Source organism: Zonotrichia leucophrys, chromosome 7 (genome assembly GCF_028769735.1).
Source record: "Zonotrichia leucophrys gambelii isolate GWCS_2022_RI chromosome 7, RI_Zleu_2.0, whole genome shotgun sequence".
Taxonomy (NCBI): Eukaryota; Metazoa; Chordata; class Aves; order Passeriformes; family Passerellidae; genus Zonotrichia; species Zonotrichia leucophrys.
In genome coordinates this window covers 31,322,176-31,340,369 of record NC_088177.1, presented here as the reverse complement: position 1 = coordinate 31,340,369, position 18,194 = coordinate 31,322,176, and the positions used below count along the sequence as shown (strand labels likewise).

The following is an 18,194-nucleotide window of genomic DNA, read 5'->3' as shown; positions in this document are numbered from 1 at the left end:
CTCCCCTCCTGCCCGACTCAGCCTCAGCCGCGCCCGCCCCCGCCAGTGACGCGCGGCCCCGCCCGCCCGGGGCTCGGCGCCGGAGACGGCGGAGCGGTGCCGGCGGCGGTGGCACCGCGGGCGGCAGGTAAGGCAAGGCGGGCGGCTGTCCGCTGTCGGTATCGCTGGGTCCCGCCCCGCGGGGCAGACACCGCTCGGCGCCCGGGAGGGGTCGGTGCCTGCGCTGGCGCCGCGGGGTCGCCGCTGCAGCCCCGCAGTGAGCGCCCACCTGCCCGCAGCCGCGGGCTCGTCCGCTTGCAAGGGACGGGGTCGCAGTGGTTTTCTATTCCGCTTCGGGCCACCTTCCCCTGGACGCGGGCAGGCACCCTGAGGAGCAGCGGGAGCGGAGCCGCGCCGGGAGCAGCCGGGGGAAGCCCGGAGGCTGTCACGGACAGGAGAAGGGATGTCACGGACAGGAGAAGGTGCTGGTGTGCGCCTGCCACGGACCCGCGGGCGGGCAGTCCTCTCTCCGGGCATGGACTGTGCAGGGAAGAGGCCGCGAAGGCTGAGGTGACAGCGTTCAGCATGTCCCCAGTAGAGTCATTGTGGGCTCAATTGCCTTTGTGCTGGTGGTGTCCGTTCCCCCTCTCCCGGCCCCCTTAAGATGGCCCTAACTAAGCTCAGTGTTAACTGCTCAGAGGACAGGCAGCATCATTTTCTTTTCTGTCCCACAGTGAAGTGACAGAGCATCTTTGTCCGTTGCAGGTGATTGTAACCGGCATTGATGTGCCCAGCAGCATGGGTGTGCATGTTCAGTGTCTTTCCAGGCATCTCCTCTGTCCTTTTCAATAGAAGAGATGTTTGAAAGTATGTCTCAATTTTGTCTTGTTATTTTTGCCTTAGGAGAGTTGGCTAATGTGAGAAGAGAGTGAGGTTTTGGGGGTTTTTTTAAGACGTATAAGTAAAGTGGGAGAATCATTGAGTCTGTTTTGGGATTTTCATTTGTGCAACAAATTTATTTACTTTCCAAAAGCATGTTTTAAGGTTTAATACTTTAAACTGGGAACAATGTTAGCATAATGTGTTTATCCTGTAGTTCAGTGTGTTTTAATGGAAGCTGTAGACCCTCCTTTTAAGTGTATGGGAGGGGAGGCATGGTGAAGTTAACCGGGTGTCCAGATTGATTCACCTGAAATGAAAGGTGACGGGGTGCATTTCTGCATGGTGACTTAGGCCAATAAGGCAGCTGTTAGACAAAATTGCCCTTTTTGGGTGGGTCAGTGTTTGCAGAGTACATCGGTGTTGAAAGCATTCCACTTTCTAGGGGCAAAACGTGAAGCACTGTGAGTGACACTGCAAAAATTTTTTTTCTTCCCTTTAATTATCTTTCACAATCTGAGACCTCACAGATTCCCATTAACTGTCTCTGGCTGCCCTACATATCTTGGGCAGGCCGTATCAGAGCAATCATTAATTAATCCCAGGGAGAAGCACTCATCTGTGCTAGTGAATTAGATCTTCATATTCCAGCCTGTCTGCCATCCCAACTGAGTTGCATGGCTCCAAGGAAAATCCAGTGGGCTTTTCTACTCATGTGACCTCCTTGACTTCAGTGTTCTTCCTGGAAAGCACTATCAAAGAATTTTTCTTCCCTATCAGGATATATTGCTTGGTTTCTGGAATTTCCCCATAGCCATGGAAATGCCATAAATAAGGGGCTGAACACAAGTAAGGGTTCTGTGAGTGATGGGTGGGAGGAGAAAGGGGAAAGGCATCAAGACTATAGAGGAAGGAGGAGGGAAAAGGAGACATCCATTCCTTGGCATTCCGTGGAGGGTAGCCCCTTCTGGTACAAAATGTATTCACGAAAAATAGAGCTGGGATAACCAATGCTCACAGACATTTTCAACAAAGCAGTGGCTTCTGTTCACTGTTGTGTGTGTTGCCTTTGAACTAAGGATTCACATGTACCTTTGTGTGAATGGATTTGACCCCAGTCATTGAAATTCAAAATTATTTAAGCTGAAGGGAAGAAAATCTTATTAACTGAAATCAATTTTAATCTCCTCATATGCTTGTACTTTCTAAATCACAAAGGAATGTTACTTTTCTTTTATTGATAGAGAGCATTAAAACATGTCCGTCTGTCACTCCACACAGACAGTGGTACATTCAGTAAGCATAAGGCTTTTGCATATTGATGTTACTCTATAAACTTAATGTTAAGATTCTGAATCTTTATGTGTTAGAAAATAGTGTCTGATTAGATACCTTTTTTTTTCCCAGTATATATCAGCTTGAATTTGGAAGAAAATAAATCTGCATTTAAAGCCTTGGAGTCTTAATTTTTGTTTTTTGAAGTTAACCATCTGACTTTTTTTGCCTTGGTATAACTATTGCTTAAAACATCAACCATTCAAAAGTCAAAATGACAAAAAAAAAAAGAATTCAGTAGTTTTTTCCAGTTGTCAGCTCATTTGAAGTTGTAGGATTAGCATATGTCATTCTTGAACATCTACTTTTTTATTTACATATTGAAGAGAAAAAACTAGATTTCCTGTTTTTTCAGATTCCCTAGCTCCCAGATTGTGTCTTGGCTTTGAATGAAGTAGTTCAATTTATTGAGATGAATAGGAAACTCTGCATTTTCAGAAAAGGCTACTTTTGTCCAAAGCTGTCATTGTGCTTTGCCAGCCTATGGCTCAGCTATTCAGCTGATGACACCTGCCAGTCCAGTCTGCTGCCATGCTTTAAAAATCCTGGCACTGACATGTACTGCCTTGAGAATTCCTTATGGCATGCTGTCCCTCAGGGTGTCTGTGCCCTCCTATAGCTCAGAATTCACCTTGGCAAGGGGAAAGGTCTCAAGAGCAGTTAAGTACCAACCTGATGTGTGAGAAGTGGCTCCAAACAGGAGAGAAACCTCCACAGGATCCAAACCCTGTGAGAGGTATGCCTGGGGTCAGCAGTCTCACAAGGAGGTGAGGGCAGAGGAGATTTAATGGAAAGCATCTTAATGCCAGAAATAAAATTTTAAGGTTAGAGACAGCTTCTCATAGAGGATTTCTGCTGGTTAGCCTTCAGAAAAATGCAGGCTTGCACTCCAGTAGCATCTGCTGTCACAGACCCCACTCTTGTTGGTGTTCCAGGCTCATATTTTTCTTCTCCTGGGACAGCAAAAACCATGCAAAATGTAACAGCAATAATTTCTTCCCTCCCATCACAAGAAATGCTTAGATTGAGCCAAAACCAAATGAAAGCTGGTGTGAGTTTGTATCCTTACCTCTCTAGACCTTTCCATAGGATTATGCAATTCCTCTTTGCAAATTCCTGCTACTTTCTCCTCCTGTCTGTACATTCTCTCTTGAGGCTTCTTTTCCTTTCATCATCTCTTAACAGCAAGGGAGAGCCTTTCTGTTTTGTGGCTTCTGGTTTCCTTACCAGAACAACCTCCTGGTCAGCCCCAGCTGATGTTCAGCCTTTCTGGTCAACTCATCTTTTTAGGGACTTCCTAACTGGAAAGGCACTTTACTCTCAGCTATATCTTGGGCGATTTCAGGCTATTTAGAAGATTATCAGGATTTTATCATTATCCCTAGCAATTTCCTTCCAGTAATTAAAAAAAAAAAAAAAAAGGACATACTAAACAGACATCCTACTCAAAGCAGAGTTCACAGTGGTGCAAGATATAGAATATCAGCATCAAACAGTTTGAAACAGGTTTATAGAAAGATTTTCTAAACAATTACACACCCTGCTACTGCCATACTAATGATACTGAAGCATTTACTTGTCTGCAGTTCAAAGTGCTGCATTTTTAATATCCTGGCATCACAAGTCTCTATCTGCACTTGTATCCAATCACAACTCCCCTGAGCCAAGTAATTCCTGCTGCTGGAGATACTGTCTAAATATCCTAGATTGTATTTACTGTGCAATGCATTAAACAATCCTGAATCACTCCCAGGGGAATATTCTAGTTCACTCTCTGTGCAGTTGTGCTCTCCAGCAACTCCTGGGCTGCAGCCAGGTGTTACTCAGAGAAAGCTCTGATTCGAAGCCCCCAAATATCTTGCCTAAAGAAGAACCACAGGATGTGTGTATGTAGCTTGTTGTTGGTATTTTCAGATAATGCTTTCCAGACTGGATTTACAATTGACTGTATTTTCCATTAGGCTGTATGACTGCAAGTGCTTCCTCTCTAATTGCAGGTATTTCAATGTGTGGTTTCTCCTCATTTTGTCAGAGCAAAGCACTGACTGGGGTGCTTGATCTTGCCAGCACAGAGCAGGGTGGGAAAGGGGACTGAGACTGAGACTGTCAGGGATCTTCTGAGTAGGAAGGAAGGAAAAAAAGCCTGAGGTGTTAACCTTGCTTCTAGTTATTGTAAAGGTCAGAAAAGATTCCAGCATGCATTGGAACCTTCTCTTGAGAGCACGGTGTGATGGAGGTCTCGGAGCTCTTCGCTGGCATTCCCTGCAGTCAGGTCTGTAGCAGAAGTCCTGTGCTAGCACTGGTTAGTTAGTTCTGTGTTAGCACAGGTACTTCACACCCACCACCGGTGTTTCATGGCTTTGGAGCAGCTCCCAGTGCTTCTTACTTCCCCATGTGTGTATATGCTGTGCAGAAGGTGTTTTCTCTGCACTCTGGTTTGTGTATGCAGCAAGTTCTAGTGCATCTTCCAAACCAGTGAAGGACAAGTTGGGTCTTCTACCAATAAAAATAGATGCTGCACTTGATCCCAGCCTGAAGGCACTGCTGTGGAGGCAGGATGTGTGACTAAAGTTGGTGGGATTGACTTTGTTCAGATGTTCCTATGGCACAGTGTGATCCAGCAGTGACCTGGGAGATGGGGTAGGGATTGCAATGAGCACCTGCTGTTTTGAGGTGCAGGATGGTCTGTTTTGGCAAGTCCAGAAGTGGGGGGTAGGGCAGGGCAACAGAGAAAGCATGCCTCTACAGTTGAAATCTAATTTTTCTTAAAAATTTTGAGATTTTGGTTGAGTTTATTCAAGACTCATATCTAAAAGCTTGGTTTGCTTTGAAGATTTCAAACCTTCCATTTCCAAATCAGGCTTTATTGAAAACCTTGGTTCTCTTTAAAAGGCTAATGTGCCCATGCCATTCCTTGACATTTTTAGCATTGGATAATAAACATAAAGAAACAGATATCATCCATGTGGCGGCAGTGGGAAGCTTTATGTCTTTTATCACAATTTCTCTTTCTTCTAGCAGTCTGATCAAATAAGTGGGAAGATGAGGGCAAGATAGCATTTCAGGCTTTTGCTCCAAAAATGGTAGACTAGTACAGTTGGGGGATTTTTTAAAAGTAGGTATGCAAGAAAATTGATTGGACATTGCATTTAATAAAAATAAAAATGCTCAGCTATTCTTGTATGCTGTCTTCCAGTCTTCAGTAATAAATGATCTGCACAGCAGTTATTGTTCTGTGACATTTGGAAAAGTTATGGAGCAGCAAAGGAAAGTAAAAAGAACTGATTCATAAAATAGATACTCTGCAAAATATCCTTGACTTTTTAAAATATCCTTGGAAAATGTCATTCAGAAACAATAGTGATACTATGGAATGTATCTCTCTACTACTTTTTTTTTTGTCTGTATCTGTAGAATGCTGTCAGCGAGCATTTGGTATCTCGTGGAAGAGTGGAAGGGAGAGCAAAGGTCCTGAGGCACCCAGCATGGCCCCAGGAGCCAGGAAGCCCTTAATCCACACCCAAACAAGTCCAGTCTTGCTGCAGCTCCAGCGATGGTCAACAGCTGAGCTGGCCACAGCAGGTTTGGCTCATGGTGTGGTGCAGGGCTGGCCCTAATGGCACCTGCCAACAGGCAGGAGCCGTGTGCCTGTGATAAACTGGAGGGACTGGGCAAACTTGGGTCTGGCAGTGCTTGCCCCCAGAAATCATTTTCCTTGCCTGTGCCTCCCTTTGCCTTTAGCTTGAGCTTTCAGCACCCTCTGCTCCTGAGGGGAAGGCATGGAGCATGGGCAGCTCCACTAGCAAACACTGTAAAGGTTTTGGTGACTTGGATCATCTTACTGTGTTATTCCCTCTGCCCAGGTGCTCAGTGCTGTCCTCTGCTTGTGGCAGTCCAGCTTAAAGTCTGCTCCTGCTTGGAAGCATGCCCAGAGCATGGTCATTTCTCTTGTTTCTCTTTTCAAGAAATGAAAGTGCTTGGAAGACTGTGGATTAAGCAGGGAGGGTGTGAACTTTGAATTTTGGTGTTTCCTTTCTTTTACCTTGTTGGGGTGGCAGAGGCAGATGTTTTCCTTTGTGTTTCTTGCTGTTATACAGACACTAAATGCAGTCTGAAATCAGCTACTGCTAGGAGGGGTAGTTTTTCCCTCCTTCCTTTGACATTCCTTCCTGTAGAAGGAGCTGCTTGGTGAAGAATCTGTATGGCTAAAAATAACATTTTAGTGTTTTCAGTGAGATAAATCCCCCTGTCAAGCTCACCACAAGCTGCACAGACCCTGGTACTGATAGAGAGGAGCTGTTCTTGCCTCACTGTCCAATATGTCATTCATCACAGCCTTGAGTATTTGCTAGTTTCAAGTAACTGTGCAATCTAGTTTGATCTATTTCACCATGAAATAAAGAGGAAACAGACATCCTCTGTTTTAGCAGGTGAGGATGCGTATGTGAAAGATAATGTGGAGTCATTTAGGTATTTAAAACAGATCCAAAGCTGTGGAGGAAGCCCTACCATTTGGCCCTTTTCCCACATAAAGTGTGAATTAAATTTGCTTTCTTATATATGTCCTGTCATGTGTTTTTCTAGGGCCTGGGGGCTGCATGTTCTGTGTTAGACCAATGCATTTCATCATAACACGATTTGTTGGTGGCAGACAGATCTGTCCTGAACAGCTGGATGCATCTAATACCACCTATTTTTCACAGTTTGCCCCTGCAGTTACAGCAGATAACCCCTTTAAAAATACTAGGGATTGGAAAAGATCCTTTGAGTAACATGCATGCTCAAAACCACACACATGCACATGCACAAAATCAGAGGTGGGGCTTGAGTGGAGATGGGATGGGGATGCAGAAGTTATGGAGTAAAAGCAGCAAGAAAAGGAAGATCTGTGGCTGGGAAGCTCTCTCAAGGTGTGTCTCTAGGGTAGATTTCCCTTCATCTCTTCCCCATCCTGCATAAATCACAGTGCTTCTAAAGCACAGGTTGTTTTTTTGTTTCTGCAGACAACCCCTGCATGATGTGAGTGAAGATGCTGTGCCAGTTCTTCTTATGTGTTGTACATTTTATGTGACTATAAAAATAAAAATTTATGCTCCTTGCTGCTTACTGTCTACATTTTTTCCTCTCATGTCTGCTCTGAGCAGTCATAAAAAGGTTACTTGTGCTGTAGCTGGGATTTAAGATCAAAGATTTTATTAGCTTGCAGGAAGGCTCTTCCTCCCCGTCTGCATTCAAACCAGATAATTTCTATTCTGTTAGCAGCAGGATCAAACCCTGAAAACCAATGGAAGAAGCTTCCTTTGACCTAAATGGTGCAAGGCCAAGCTTTTAGGCTCCTGTTTTGTGTGTCAAAGACTATTACTGTCACAGGAAGCATAAGCAGCCGTAGCTTTCCTGCATAGTAACAGAAGACCGTGCTTCTAAAAATTACTCTACAAAGTGCTTTTGCAGAGCAGCCTCCCCAGGGTTCTCCATCTGTTTTCATATGGAGATTAATAACAAATTGTTTGGCTAATAAACTGCTCCTTGCTTTCTCTGAAATGTGACCATTTCTTTTCCTTCCCTCCCATGGACAGTTATTAGATTCCTGCCTGCCCCTGTGCACCCACGTGGGGGGCATCACTAGTATGAGATGCACAGCAATTGTTAATGTTTCAGCTCCATTTCAGCTTTTAAAGGGTGAAGATTTTGGTGTGTGGCTGAAGGAACTGGTGCTGTGGACAGCTGTGTAGTGCTGAGGGTTGGCCTTATTCTTAGAAGTGGTAAAGGAAGAGAGGAAAATGAAGCTCTTTGTATGCTGCTGTGATTTCTGCAAGAGCCCATTTCTTGTTTGCAGCTACAGAGAAAATATTTCCAGGAAAAATGGGACTGAGGCTTGAACTTGTTCAACTCAGCACAACTCAGCTGTGGGATGTAGGGCTGATGGTGGTATTTTGAAGTGCTGTGTTCAGAAGATCTGACCAGCTGGCAGGGGATATTCTAGCTGCTTCACTGGGAAACCAATGAGAGAAAAATAAACATGTACTGTGAGAACAAGCTCAAGATCAGGCGGGGTCTTTGTGATCTTCAATCTGACTGCTCCCTAATTCAAACCAGAGGACTTTCCCTCTTCTAGTCAAGTATAGGTGACCAAAATTCTGCCAAGACACCCAGTCCAGATTTGGAAGTTTCCCGGCAGTTTATCACCCAGTGATATACCAAGGGACACCTACCCACTTTGTTAAAACACCTACCTAACATCTGCCTTTTTGCATCTTTCAGCTTTTTATCTTGCTATATCCTCCTCTGCTGGGTCATAAGGATCTCCTACATACTTTTGGTTTTGATGTAGGCAGACTGACATCAGATTTTACCTTCTTGTGCCTTAAACAGAATAATCTGGGCTCCTTCACTTCCTTACCCCAAGGGTTTTGCCGCAGCCACAGCAGTCCCCCGTTGCCCATTCCCTCTCCTTTTATCAGCAGGAGGAGAAATTGAGCTGCCACTCTCAGATTACCCTGCTGTGGAGGTTTCTTGTCCTGGTGGTAACTCACAGAGGCAGTGGCTGCTATAGTGGGGTGGAACATCAGACACAGCAAGATAACTTGGAGATCATGGGCATCTTCTGGTCATTAATCAGGGTCTGCCTGCGTGGTGAGCACAAGAACAGGACACAGATTGCCAGGGCCTGTCTAGGAGAGATTCAGGAGGGATGTCACCTTCACAGTCAAGGCTGACATAGTCCTGGGGGCTTTGGCATCACACTGAGAACTGACATTAGCTTATCATCCACTGTGAGTTTAAGCAAGGCCGCAGCTGGATCAACTTTAGGAAAAAAAAAGAAGCCCCACTAAAAATATTTGCCTGTAGCTTTGTGTTATTTTTAAATGTTACTTGTAAGTCATCCCCTTCTCAAGTCAGTAGGGATTGAACATGGAACTACAGCCAGGAACTTTGGGAATCTAATCAACAACTGTGTCTCCAGACTTTTAGTAGATTATTCCAAAAGTGATGCTTTTGGTTTCTCTGTTTCAAGGCCTGTTTTCCTCACTTTTGGAAGCAGAATCTCACTGTTGTCTCAGGGGCTCATTAGGTTCAATCACATAATTTCAAGGTTTTATAAATGCAAAACAGGAAGTTTTACAGCTGATTTTCAGAGAAAAATATTAGAGTCTATTGTACTTCCTGAATGAATTTACTACAAAGAGTGAGTTTATTCCATTACATAAAATAATTCCATTTACCCCTAAAGGCATTAAAACAAAAACAAAACAAAACAAAAACCAACCAAACAAAAAAGCCAACAAACAAAAGTTTACATGAATTTCTGTTTTCCAGTGTGTCTGCTAATTTAGACATGCATATTTTATGGCAGGTGTGATGGCAACAGACTCCTTCCAGCCATGCTGCAGAGCTAAAAGTATTGTCTGCCCAGTAATTTAGAAGTAGTGTGGCTTCTGGAGTATACTGAATCTTGAGGGGGTTTTTAAGTCCATTTTATGTGTCTTCTGATCACCAGGGAAGATTTCTTTTCTCTAATGCACAAAAATAATCTGAATTGTTGAATTCTTCAAGGCTCCATAGAGCCAAATGGGCACAGTCTTAGGTGTTAAAGTGATACAATTACAAGTTTTGTGTGGGTGTGGTGTGTTTAAGTGTGAGCATACCAGGCATAAATAGTTGATCTAAAGTTCTGCACAAAATTTCAAAACAGACCAGCAAAATCTTAGATCTGTGGGAAGACCAGGACCATACTGCCAAATTTAAAAACGCTTAACTTTTTTCTGTCATCCTTTCAAGTAAAACTATTTCCCCAGCATTATGTAGGCTGTAAACTGTGATACTTGTGTTTCTTAGTTTCCTATTAAAGGAAAGACTCCGTTACTAGGTAGAAGCTTAACTATTGGTCAGTTGCATTTTTAAAAATACAAATGTTCACGTAAATGTTCAACAGAGCTCTTCAGAGTTGTTAAAATGTTATTCATTGTATTCAGATTTGTACCTAAATGCTTCATGAATACTTGGAACAGTCACTTTCCTTAAATGTTAAGAAATCTGAGAACCATTAATCCTTTTTCCATATTCATGGAGCAGGATTTGCCTGCCTCGATGCATGTTTAATTATGTTTTTACTTAGGCAGCTTTCCCATGGATGACAGTTTCACTTGATATTGCTGTTAACTTTGCTTGAATGAGGAGCAAAAATTGATTTTTGCTAAAAAGATTTGTGAACACTTGTGTTGTTTTCTCTGCACAATCAGAAGAATTTGCTGTGGTTCCCAATTCCCTCTCCACCAAAGTCATCTTAATCATAATTTTGCTTTAAATCCACTGTATATTCTGTATTTTTAAAGTATGGCAACACTACATATTGCCAAATTGTTATTAAAGTTTGAAACATCACTCATTTTGACATAATTTGATTAATTTTTGTAATGTCTTTGCAGAGGGAGTAAATCATTAGAAGCTCAAAATGAGAAAGGCTGGCACCAATATCGCTGTTGTAATGCTGGACAAGCACAGTGTTCGTATTGCAGTTGTCTCTAGGCCAGTCCCTTAAATCAGTCAACTTCTTTTTCATCTATGGTTTCAATCCCTTATTCTGATGCCTTTGGGCCAAAACTATTGTCTTCTGTTTGTTTCCAGCATTGCAGAGGAATGTTAAATTCATCCAGTAAGCTGGCTATGTTTAATCCCTTCTTATAAAGGTTAATACTCTTTCCAGTAGCTTTGGTTTGCTCTAGTGAAAACTGGACCCTAAAAATCAAGATAAATTAGACACCACAAAACATGTAGGCATGTAAGAGAATTGATTTTCAGGACAGTAATAGAGATCTTCAGATGACATTTAAACCAGTTAGAAGTAACTCTTTTGAGGATAATTCTGCCAATCTTTTCTACTTGGTAAGACAAAGACACTATTTCAGCCTTCTCTCTCATTTTAGGCTGGGAATGGAGTGCATAGTTTGGATACCAGCAGTGGGACATCTTACCAGAACAAAGCATCCATGGGACCATTGTTAATCAATGACTTCTAAGTGCAGGATTGGTGCTGTTGGATTGGAAACAGGTGCTACAAGATGCCAGGTGAGGTGACTGAGAGCAGCAGCGGGATGGAGGAGACTGTGCAGAAAGACAGCAAGTCCGGAGGCCAGAGCCCTCGCTGTGGCACAATGAGAAGGGCTGTGGCAACCACTGTCACCTTTGATGGGGAAGCCACTATGGACCGCAGGAAAAAGAAGAAGAAAGAGTCCCGGCCCGAGTCAATAATCGTGTATCGGTCCGAGCATGACAATAAGGTGGAAGAGGAACAGGCGGATGAGGAAGGAGGGGAGAAGAGCTCTGAGGAAGGCTCCAAGTTCCTGGGTCAGTCTATGACAGATGGTATGTAGTCCTGAGAACACTCACTTCACATAAGCTTTTTTGATGCCATCATGCTCTAAGGTCAAATGGAAGTGACTGTGGGCCCAACCCTCTCCAAGAATGCAGGCAAGGAGAGCTTGAGTTCATACATGAAAATGCTCTGAAACAGAAAGCATTCCAGGCTGATTTGGGATGTCACCTGCAGTTTTTTGCAAACTTTGGTTATTGCTACAGTCTTAGTTTTAAATGTATGTGCTGGTTGGGGTTGATGTGCTGGTTGCAATGCTATGCATGCATTAAGCCAATGATGTCATTCTAAGCCGTGATCAAGCCACTGTCCACGTCTGAACAACTGCCTGTAAAGTGAAAGGATGGAAGCAGATGGAGTTAGTGGCTCTACCTTTGATAAGGAATTTAACTCATTATATAGGATTTGCTGTTGCCTTCTGTTTGCATGCACTCAGCATGGCTTCCTCTTGAAGGTTGATTATTTGACAAGGTCATCATGGGGCATCTTTGAGTCACTTTCACTTCTGCTATCTGTCCTGGGTGCCCTTGCAGGGAAGAAGTGTGGAAGGCAGGTCCTGTGGCTAAATACTCCTGTGAGTCAGCAGTGCAGGCTGAGAGGGGCTCAAATGCTCCTGGGCCAACAGCTACACCAGGTGCCCCCATGATCCCAGACCTATCATTACTTGCCTGCTGCCTTCCTACTTTTTTGCAGCACTTCAAGCTGCTCAGCCTCTTTTTAAGAGTTTCTGAAGACCTTCTTCCAAGCTAGTCAGAATTAAGACCAGGAGGAAATATGCTGTAGCCCCAAAGAGGAGTTTATGGCCAGGACTACTGCATGGCCCATCCTATACCAATGTCACTTGAAAGCTAAAGCAGTCCCTTTGAAACTTTAACGAATATACCAGCACTGTCCAGTTTGATGCCTCTACTGAATCTCTTAAAATGCAAAAATAATTTTATGATAGTTTGTTAAGTTTTTCTAAACTTCAAAAATTAATTTGGATTGAGCTACAATGCAAATGTAAAGTGAAATATTAGCTATTCAGGTATAATTCCATGTGTGGATGTGCTTATTCCAAAACAAGAGTCTCGGTGATATTTATCTAATTAATCCCAAGTGTCCATGGTGTTCAGGAATAAATCCATGAAGTAAACAGAGAAAATATGTATACCATTTTCAATTGAGTTACTCTGTCTCATTCTCTCTCATCCTCCTATACTCTTGCAGCACTTTACTTTCATGTATTGTCCCTAGTGGAGACACTGGAGTTTTCTCCCTTGTGATTTCTATCATTTGGAATTCCTGTCTTTTTCCTCATTAGCTCTTTTTCCATTTTCTTTTGTGGTAATTTTCTTCATACTGCATTGCTTCTTGTCTTCCATCTTTTTAAATCTGATTCTAAATACAACTCCATATGCCCTATCTAATTGTCTTTGGGGTCTTTGAAGATTTACACAAAATACTTTGTACAGAAAATAAATCTGATGTAGATGAGTTTATCTGTGTTGTAGGTGTCTGGAACATGCCTTTAGACAGCCGCTATGTCACCTTGACTGGAACAATCACCAGGGGAAAGAAGAAGGGTCAGATGGTGGACATCCACGTCACCCTAACAGATAAAGAGCTGCAGGAACTGGCTAAGTCAAAGGAACCTCCTAAAGAAGATGTACCTGAGAAGAAGAAGAAATGTGATGTTGGGTTAGATAGAGGACCTCACATCGTCCTCTGGACCATCATCTGCCTCCCCGTCATTTTTGTAGTGTCCTTCGTGGTTTCATTCTACTATGGAACCATTACATGGTACAACATCTTCTTGGTGTACAATGAAGAGAGGACCTTCTGGCACAAAATCACCTTTTGTCCCCTTTTGATTATCTCCTACCCAATTATAATTATGGTTGTTTCTTTCTCCCTAGGCCTGTATTCAGCTGTAGCCCAGGTAGCATGGTCCTTTGGGTACTGGTGGCATGCTGTCAGGGATATGGAGAAAGGATTCTGTGGCTGGCTCTGCAGCAAGCTGGGCTTGGAAGATTGTTCTCCATACAGCATTGTCGAGCTACTTGATTCTGACAATATCTCAGGTAGTCTCTCTGGCAAGAGCTCTGCACAGGGGGTTGACACCTCAGCAGTCTGAGCCTTTGTCCTGGGTGACTATTTTGGTCATACACCAGTGTTCTCACCTAGAAAATAACACACTGATTTTTTAAAAAAATATACATACATATTTAAACACAAACCTTATGAATAAAATATTGGGCTGAGAGTCCTCTTTAAATGTCACAGAATGCAAGAATGCTAGCTTCACATGCTCTGGGTGGGGAGGTGCATGGCTTTCCAAGGATTTGTCATGTGTTGTAGCTATTTACAGCTTCTGGGAGTTGTAAGAAAATCCAGGTCTGCAGGGCTCTGGCTGTTTGTGGAGTAGCAGAGACATATTATGAAAAGTCCACTTCTGTCAAGGTAGACTTTACTTTTCAGCAATAGGAAATAGTAGTGACCTATGACACAGTGAAAAGAAGTCTCTGCTCGGGGGATGAACTTCAAGAGATTGGAACCCATTCAGAGGTGAAGGCTAAATTGCAAAATGTGTGATGTTCCTGCAGTTTTCTTAGAAAGGGTCCTTTCCCAGTCCTTCCAACAAGAGCAGCTAACTTAGGCAGGCGAGGACAGCATAGCTGCTAACAAATCAAGTGAGTTCTGCACTGACCTGAAACAGCCCCATCCCACGATGGAAGAGCAGAGCTTGCTTGGTAATGTGGTGTGGGGGGACCTGATGGGGCTGTCACCAAGAACCCTCAAGTGGCTGCAGGTGCTCAGATAGGTGCTTGGAACACATCTGCAGTGGATCTCTTGGTATGTGCACTGCTAGGGAGGAACAATCTACAGGAGTCATACACAGTGTGCAGTGCAAATAGGTGTACTATAGGGAGGAAACACCTGCTCTAAGGAGGTGCCTGCTCCTAAGGAGGGGACAATCCATTTACATCTCACTGCAATGCAGGTGTGGACTTGCAGCACCTGGATTTAGAGGTGGAGTTGAAGGCACTTAGGATGCAAAGGGCTCTGAAACAAGTTATTCTGGTTTTCAAGTTGCTCTTATGGAAGAGCTGTTGGATCTCCCCTTTCAGAATGGGGGAGTCCAGAAGTTCACATCAATCCGTGCCTCTGGAAATCTGTGTCGCCTTCCCCACCCCATCCCTCTTCCTGTGGAGAAGCAATGTGGAATTGCAATGGATTGCAATTATGTGGAAGAGCAATGGATCATATGTCCTCCTCCCCTCATGTCTCATTTTTGTAATGGGTTTCCCTCCTTTTTGGATTTTTCATGGCATCATAGCAGGCTCCCTGACCAGGCTGAGGTGGCCACCATAGGCTGGAGAAATTTTAATTGTCTCTTAAAAAAATTACTAGCAGAAAAGTTCTTTATTCTCCATAATCTATTGGGGTTTTGGCCTAAGAAGGAGATGAGCAAAATAAAACTGTAGCAGATTCTAATGGGGACTGAGCAACATATCTGAAACATAGTTAATTTTCTCAGTGCTCCACTGCTGGTGCTGCTGCAAAGTCTGTGAGGCCCAAGCCAGAGGAGCCCACCATTTGCTTGCATGTAGGTATGTAAGTGTGACATGCAGTCTGTCAGCTGCACAGTCACTCCTGTCTGTAGTGTCTCACTTCCCCAGTCTCCCTATTGGGGGGAGGGAACTGCTGCTCTACTTTTAGGATGGTAAAAAGAAACCATTCAGAAGCTGGATTTCACAGAAACTAATGCTTTGTGTTGCATTTTAAGGTTGAGCTCAAGACTACACTGACTGTCCTGGTTAGAGCATCTGGGAACTGGTGATGTATAATCAAGTCCATCTGATCCTCTAGTCCTGACACAGAGAAATAAATAGTTCCTGCTGCATCCTTGGTCCCTGGGAGGTCAAAGGAGCCTCAGCATTGGCTGAAGGCTCAACTGTAAATGATGCACAAGCCAAATATCAAGAGCAGTCTTGGCCCCACACTTAGCTGGGAAAGCAGTGGTGCTCCCTGGGCACAGGTAGAGCCAGGCTGTGTTTGTTGCTTCCTACTATCATTTTTTACTGGTGAAGTATTTCAAAACAATTACCAACTTCCAAAAAAAAAAAAAAATAAAATAGACCCCAATCTGTGAGACAACATCAGGTAGTTTAGAGGGATTCAAAGAGGCTGACATATGCCTGGGACTGGTTCAAGCAGTGGAATGCCTTTCACAGGCCTGTTCCAATCAGGCAGGCTGATATGCCTCTGAATTAATGGAGATGCTGAGGATAAGCCATGCCAGTGCTGGCAGGCTGTAGTGACCCAGTGCAGCCACTCTCCACATGGAAATTGCAGGCTCCCACATGGCTGGAGGATGGGAATAAGTGATGCTTAACAAGCATTAAGGAAAAGGAAGGTTCACTGGCAAGTGTTCTCACGCTTTGCCTAAAGGGACGCTGCTGGCATGAAAGGGGTGGATTGTGTATCTTGGCCCCAACATGCAGCAGACAAGTTTGGGGAAAAGATGGCTGGCAAGCGTGCATTGCTGCAGAGGGACAAACCCAATTCAGCTGTCACTGCCAAACAGCAGCTGTTCAAGGCTGGGGTCAGTAGCACAAAGAGCCTTCAGCTTACAGAGGGCTCGAATGATAAATACCAGCTCATTACAGAATACATCCATGTGAAATGTCTGCTGAGCTGCAGGATTTGCTTTCAGGATTGCTAACAGCCCTCTGGAGTGGAGACAAAACCAAATCTGTGCCTCTTACTGCTACATAGACACAAAGGAGCATCACAGGAGTCATAGTACCCTCCCTCTGCAGTGCAGCTGTGCTTCTGGGTTTGGAGGTCACAGTTTGGGGGATATGCTGGGACAATCCATCATGTGTTTTCCACTTCTTTACACTTAACTAAGCTTTCATTGGCTCTGCTAAATTCAAGGCATTCTGTCATTGATTTTGGTGGGGGCTATTTAAGCTTGGAGTTAGTTCTGGTGCTTGGGGTTAGTTCTGGTGCTATTTGTAAAAGTTTAATTCAGACTTTTCTCTAAGCAGCTGGATAGCTTTCTCTCTTGCCCATTGTCCTCTGTAGCAGTTTGCCAGTTGCAAAATATATAATAATTACCAATTGTTGTAATAGAAAAAAGCACAAGTTTTTGTCTTGTCCAACCCTGCTTTCAGAATCAAGTAATTTCTGCTTATGTGCCACTGTCAGACTGCAGGGAATTCCAGTTATTCTGATTGTTGAGTGTTTTTCTGGCTGCTCTAGTCTGGATGTTTTTTAATCAAAAATACTGTTTGCTGATTGTTATTTTTAATTGCATTCCTCTTTCCCATCCTTGCTGGCCTGGGTGGAGAATAAAGATGTGTGTGGCTTTACAGAAGTGTTGCTCTCATGCTTCTGTTTTACTTTGTGTTAAAATCAGTGGTGTGGAATGAACACACTTATTTGTGGAATTATCTGTGCTGATAATTGATTAGAATTCCTTGTGTTTGAAAATCCACTTTAAAGTGTGTCTGAAACAGGTCAAAGTTCTATCCCTTGTTAAACAGTGCCTATCCAGAATTGTCATATATCTCTGGGGCCTGGGTTCTTTATTTTTACTTCATAGCTCACAAATGAAAACTTTTGATTTAATTTTACGCATTGGGTGTCTGTTTAGCTTTTAGTCACAAGGATCTATAGTGGGAGACACACTTCCATACCAAAACAGGAAGTACTTTTAACTCTTCAAACATGGTTTGTGTGTCTGTGACTTAGAGCTGCTATTTAAAGCTGTGCTGGGAAGATTTCTTATAACCCTTGGGTACTTCAGGCATGACTCTGGTAAGTCAAAGGAGAATCCACCAGCAGAGTTCTTCAAGGTGTCTAAATATTAAATGACACCTTTGGATCTCTCACATATAGTCTTATTACAGCCCTACCCCCTGCTGGCGCAGGGAAAACACTTATTTAAAATCTTCTTTCTTCTAAGAAGGAGAGATGGATCTTCAAAAAACCCAAACAAAATTCCTAGCTGAGGGCTAGCACAGCTTCAGTAAAACAGCTCTTTGAGCCAAAAAGCTACCTGTAGGAAATTCCCTCAAACTGGAAGTGCAACAGCTGAAATAGCAGGAAGGTGCTTTTGGTTTGATGCCTGCTGCAAACATGGCCAAGGGAACAGAATTCCTTACATGGCAGATGTATACTGGGGACTGGCCACCTCTAGTGAAAAACATAACAAAGGACACTCAGCTTCCTGTGAGATGGAGATAGTGGGCCCAGAGAATTAGCTCATTAGCCTTTGCAGTTCTCACTTCTGAGGTGCAAGGTAATCATTTGATAAGATAATGGTTATCAGTGAGAGACTCCTGAGGAAGATCTTTGCATCGGGCAGAGCACACCTGTGTGGCTGCCCCATGTATCTCACCAGGGGAGAGGAGGTGCTAATTCTGCCTGCTGACTTACCCACCCCATTCAGCTTCTCTGAGGACTAAAACAATAACAGCATGAATGTGCTTTTATCCACTCTAAGTGCCTCGAATTCACCCTTCTAGTCCCTCCAGCCTGTGCTTTGAATCCTAAGGCCAGGATCCTGCAATTCCTCATTGAGATTATCAGCAGAGGCTGCACAATGGATCCTCATAACCACTCCCCACAGGTACCTTTC

The 18,194-nt window shown here is 43.6% G+C and overlaps 1 protein-coding gene across 2 annotated transcripts; it reads left to right on the top strand.

The window, feature by feature from the left end:
- Positions 1-58: 58 nt before the first annotated feature.
- TMEM169 (transmembrane protein 169) lies at positions 59-16,946 on the top strand. Of its 2 annotated transcripts, none has more exons than XM_064718712.1 (3): positions 59-127; positions 11,118-11,538; positions 13,057-16,946. In XM_064718712.1, the coding sequence occupies exons 2-3, from the start codon at positions 11,253-11,255 to the stop codon at positions 13,677-13,679; spliced, it is 909 nt and encodes a 302-aa protein (XP_064574782.1). In that variant the 5' UTR covers positions 59-127; positions 11,118-11,252; the 3' UTR covers positions 13,680-16,946. The 2 variants fall into 2 exon arrangements, with proteins under 2 accessions (XP_064574782.1, XP_064574781.1); XM_064718711.1 differs by having other exon boundaries at positions 11,118-11,556.
- Positions 16,947-18,194: the final 1,248 nt, after the last annotated feature.

What these genes read in the sequence shown, in the direction of transcription:
- TMEM169 (XM_064718711.1), top strand. Translation starts at nt 11,253, where the DNA reads ATGCCAGGTGAGGTGACTGAGAGCAGCAGCGGGATGGAGGAGACTGTG. An exon ending in GGGTCAGTCTATGACAGATG is followed by an intron (nt 11,557 to 13,056) that starts GTATGTAGTCCT and finishes TCTGTGTTGTAG; the next exon opens with GTGTCTGGAACATGCCTTTA.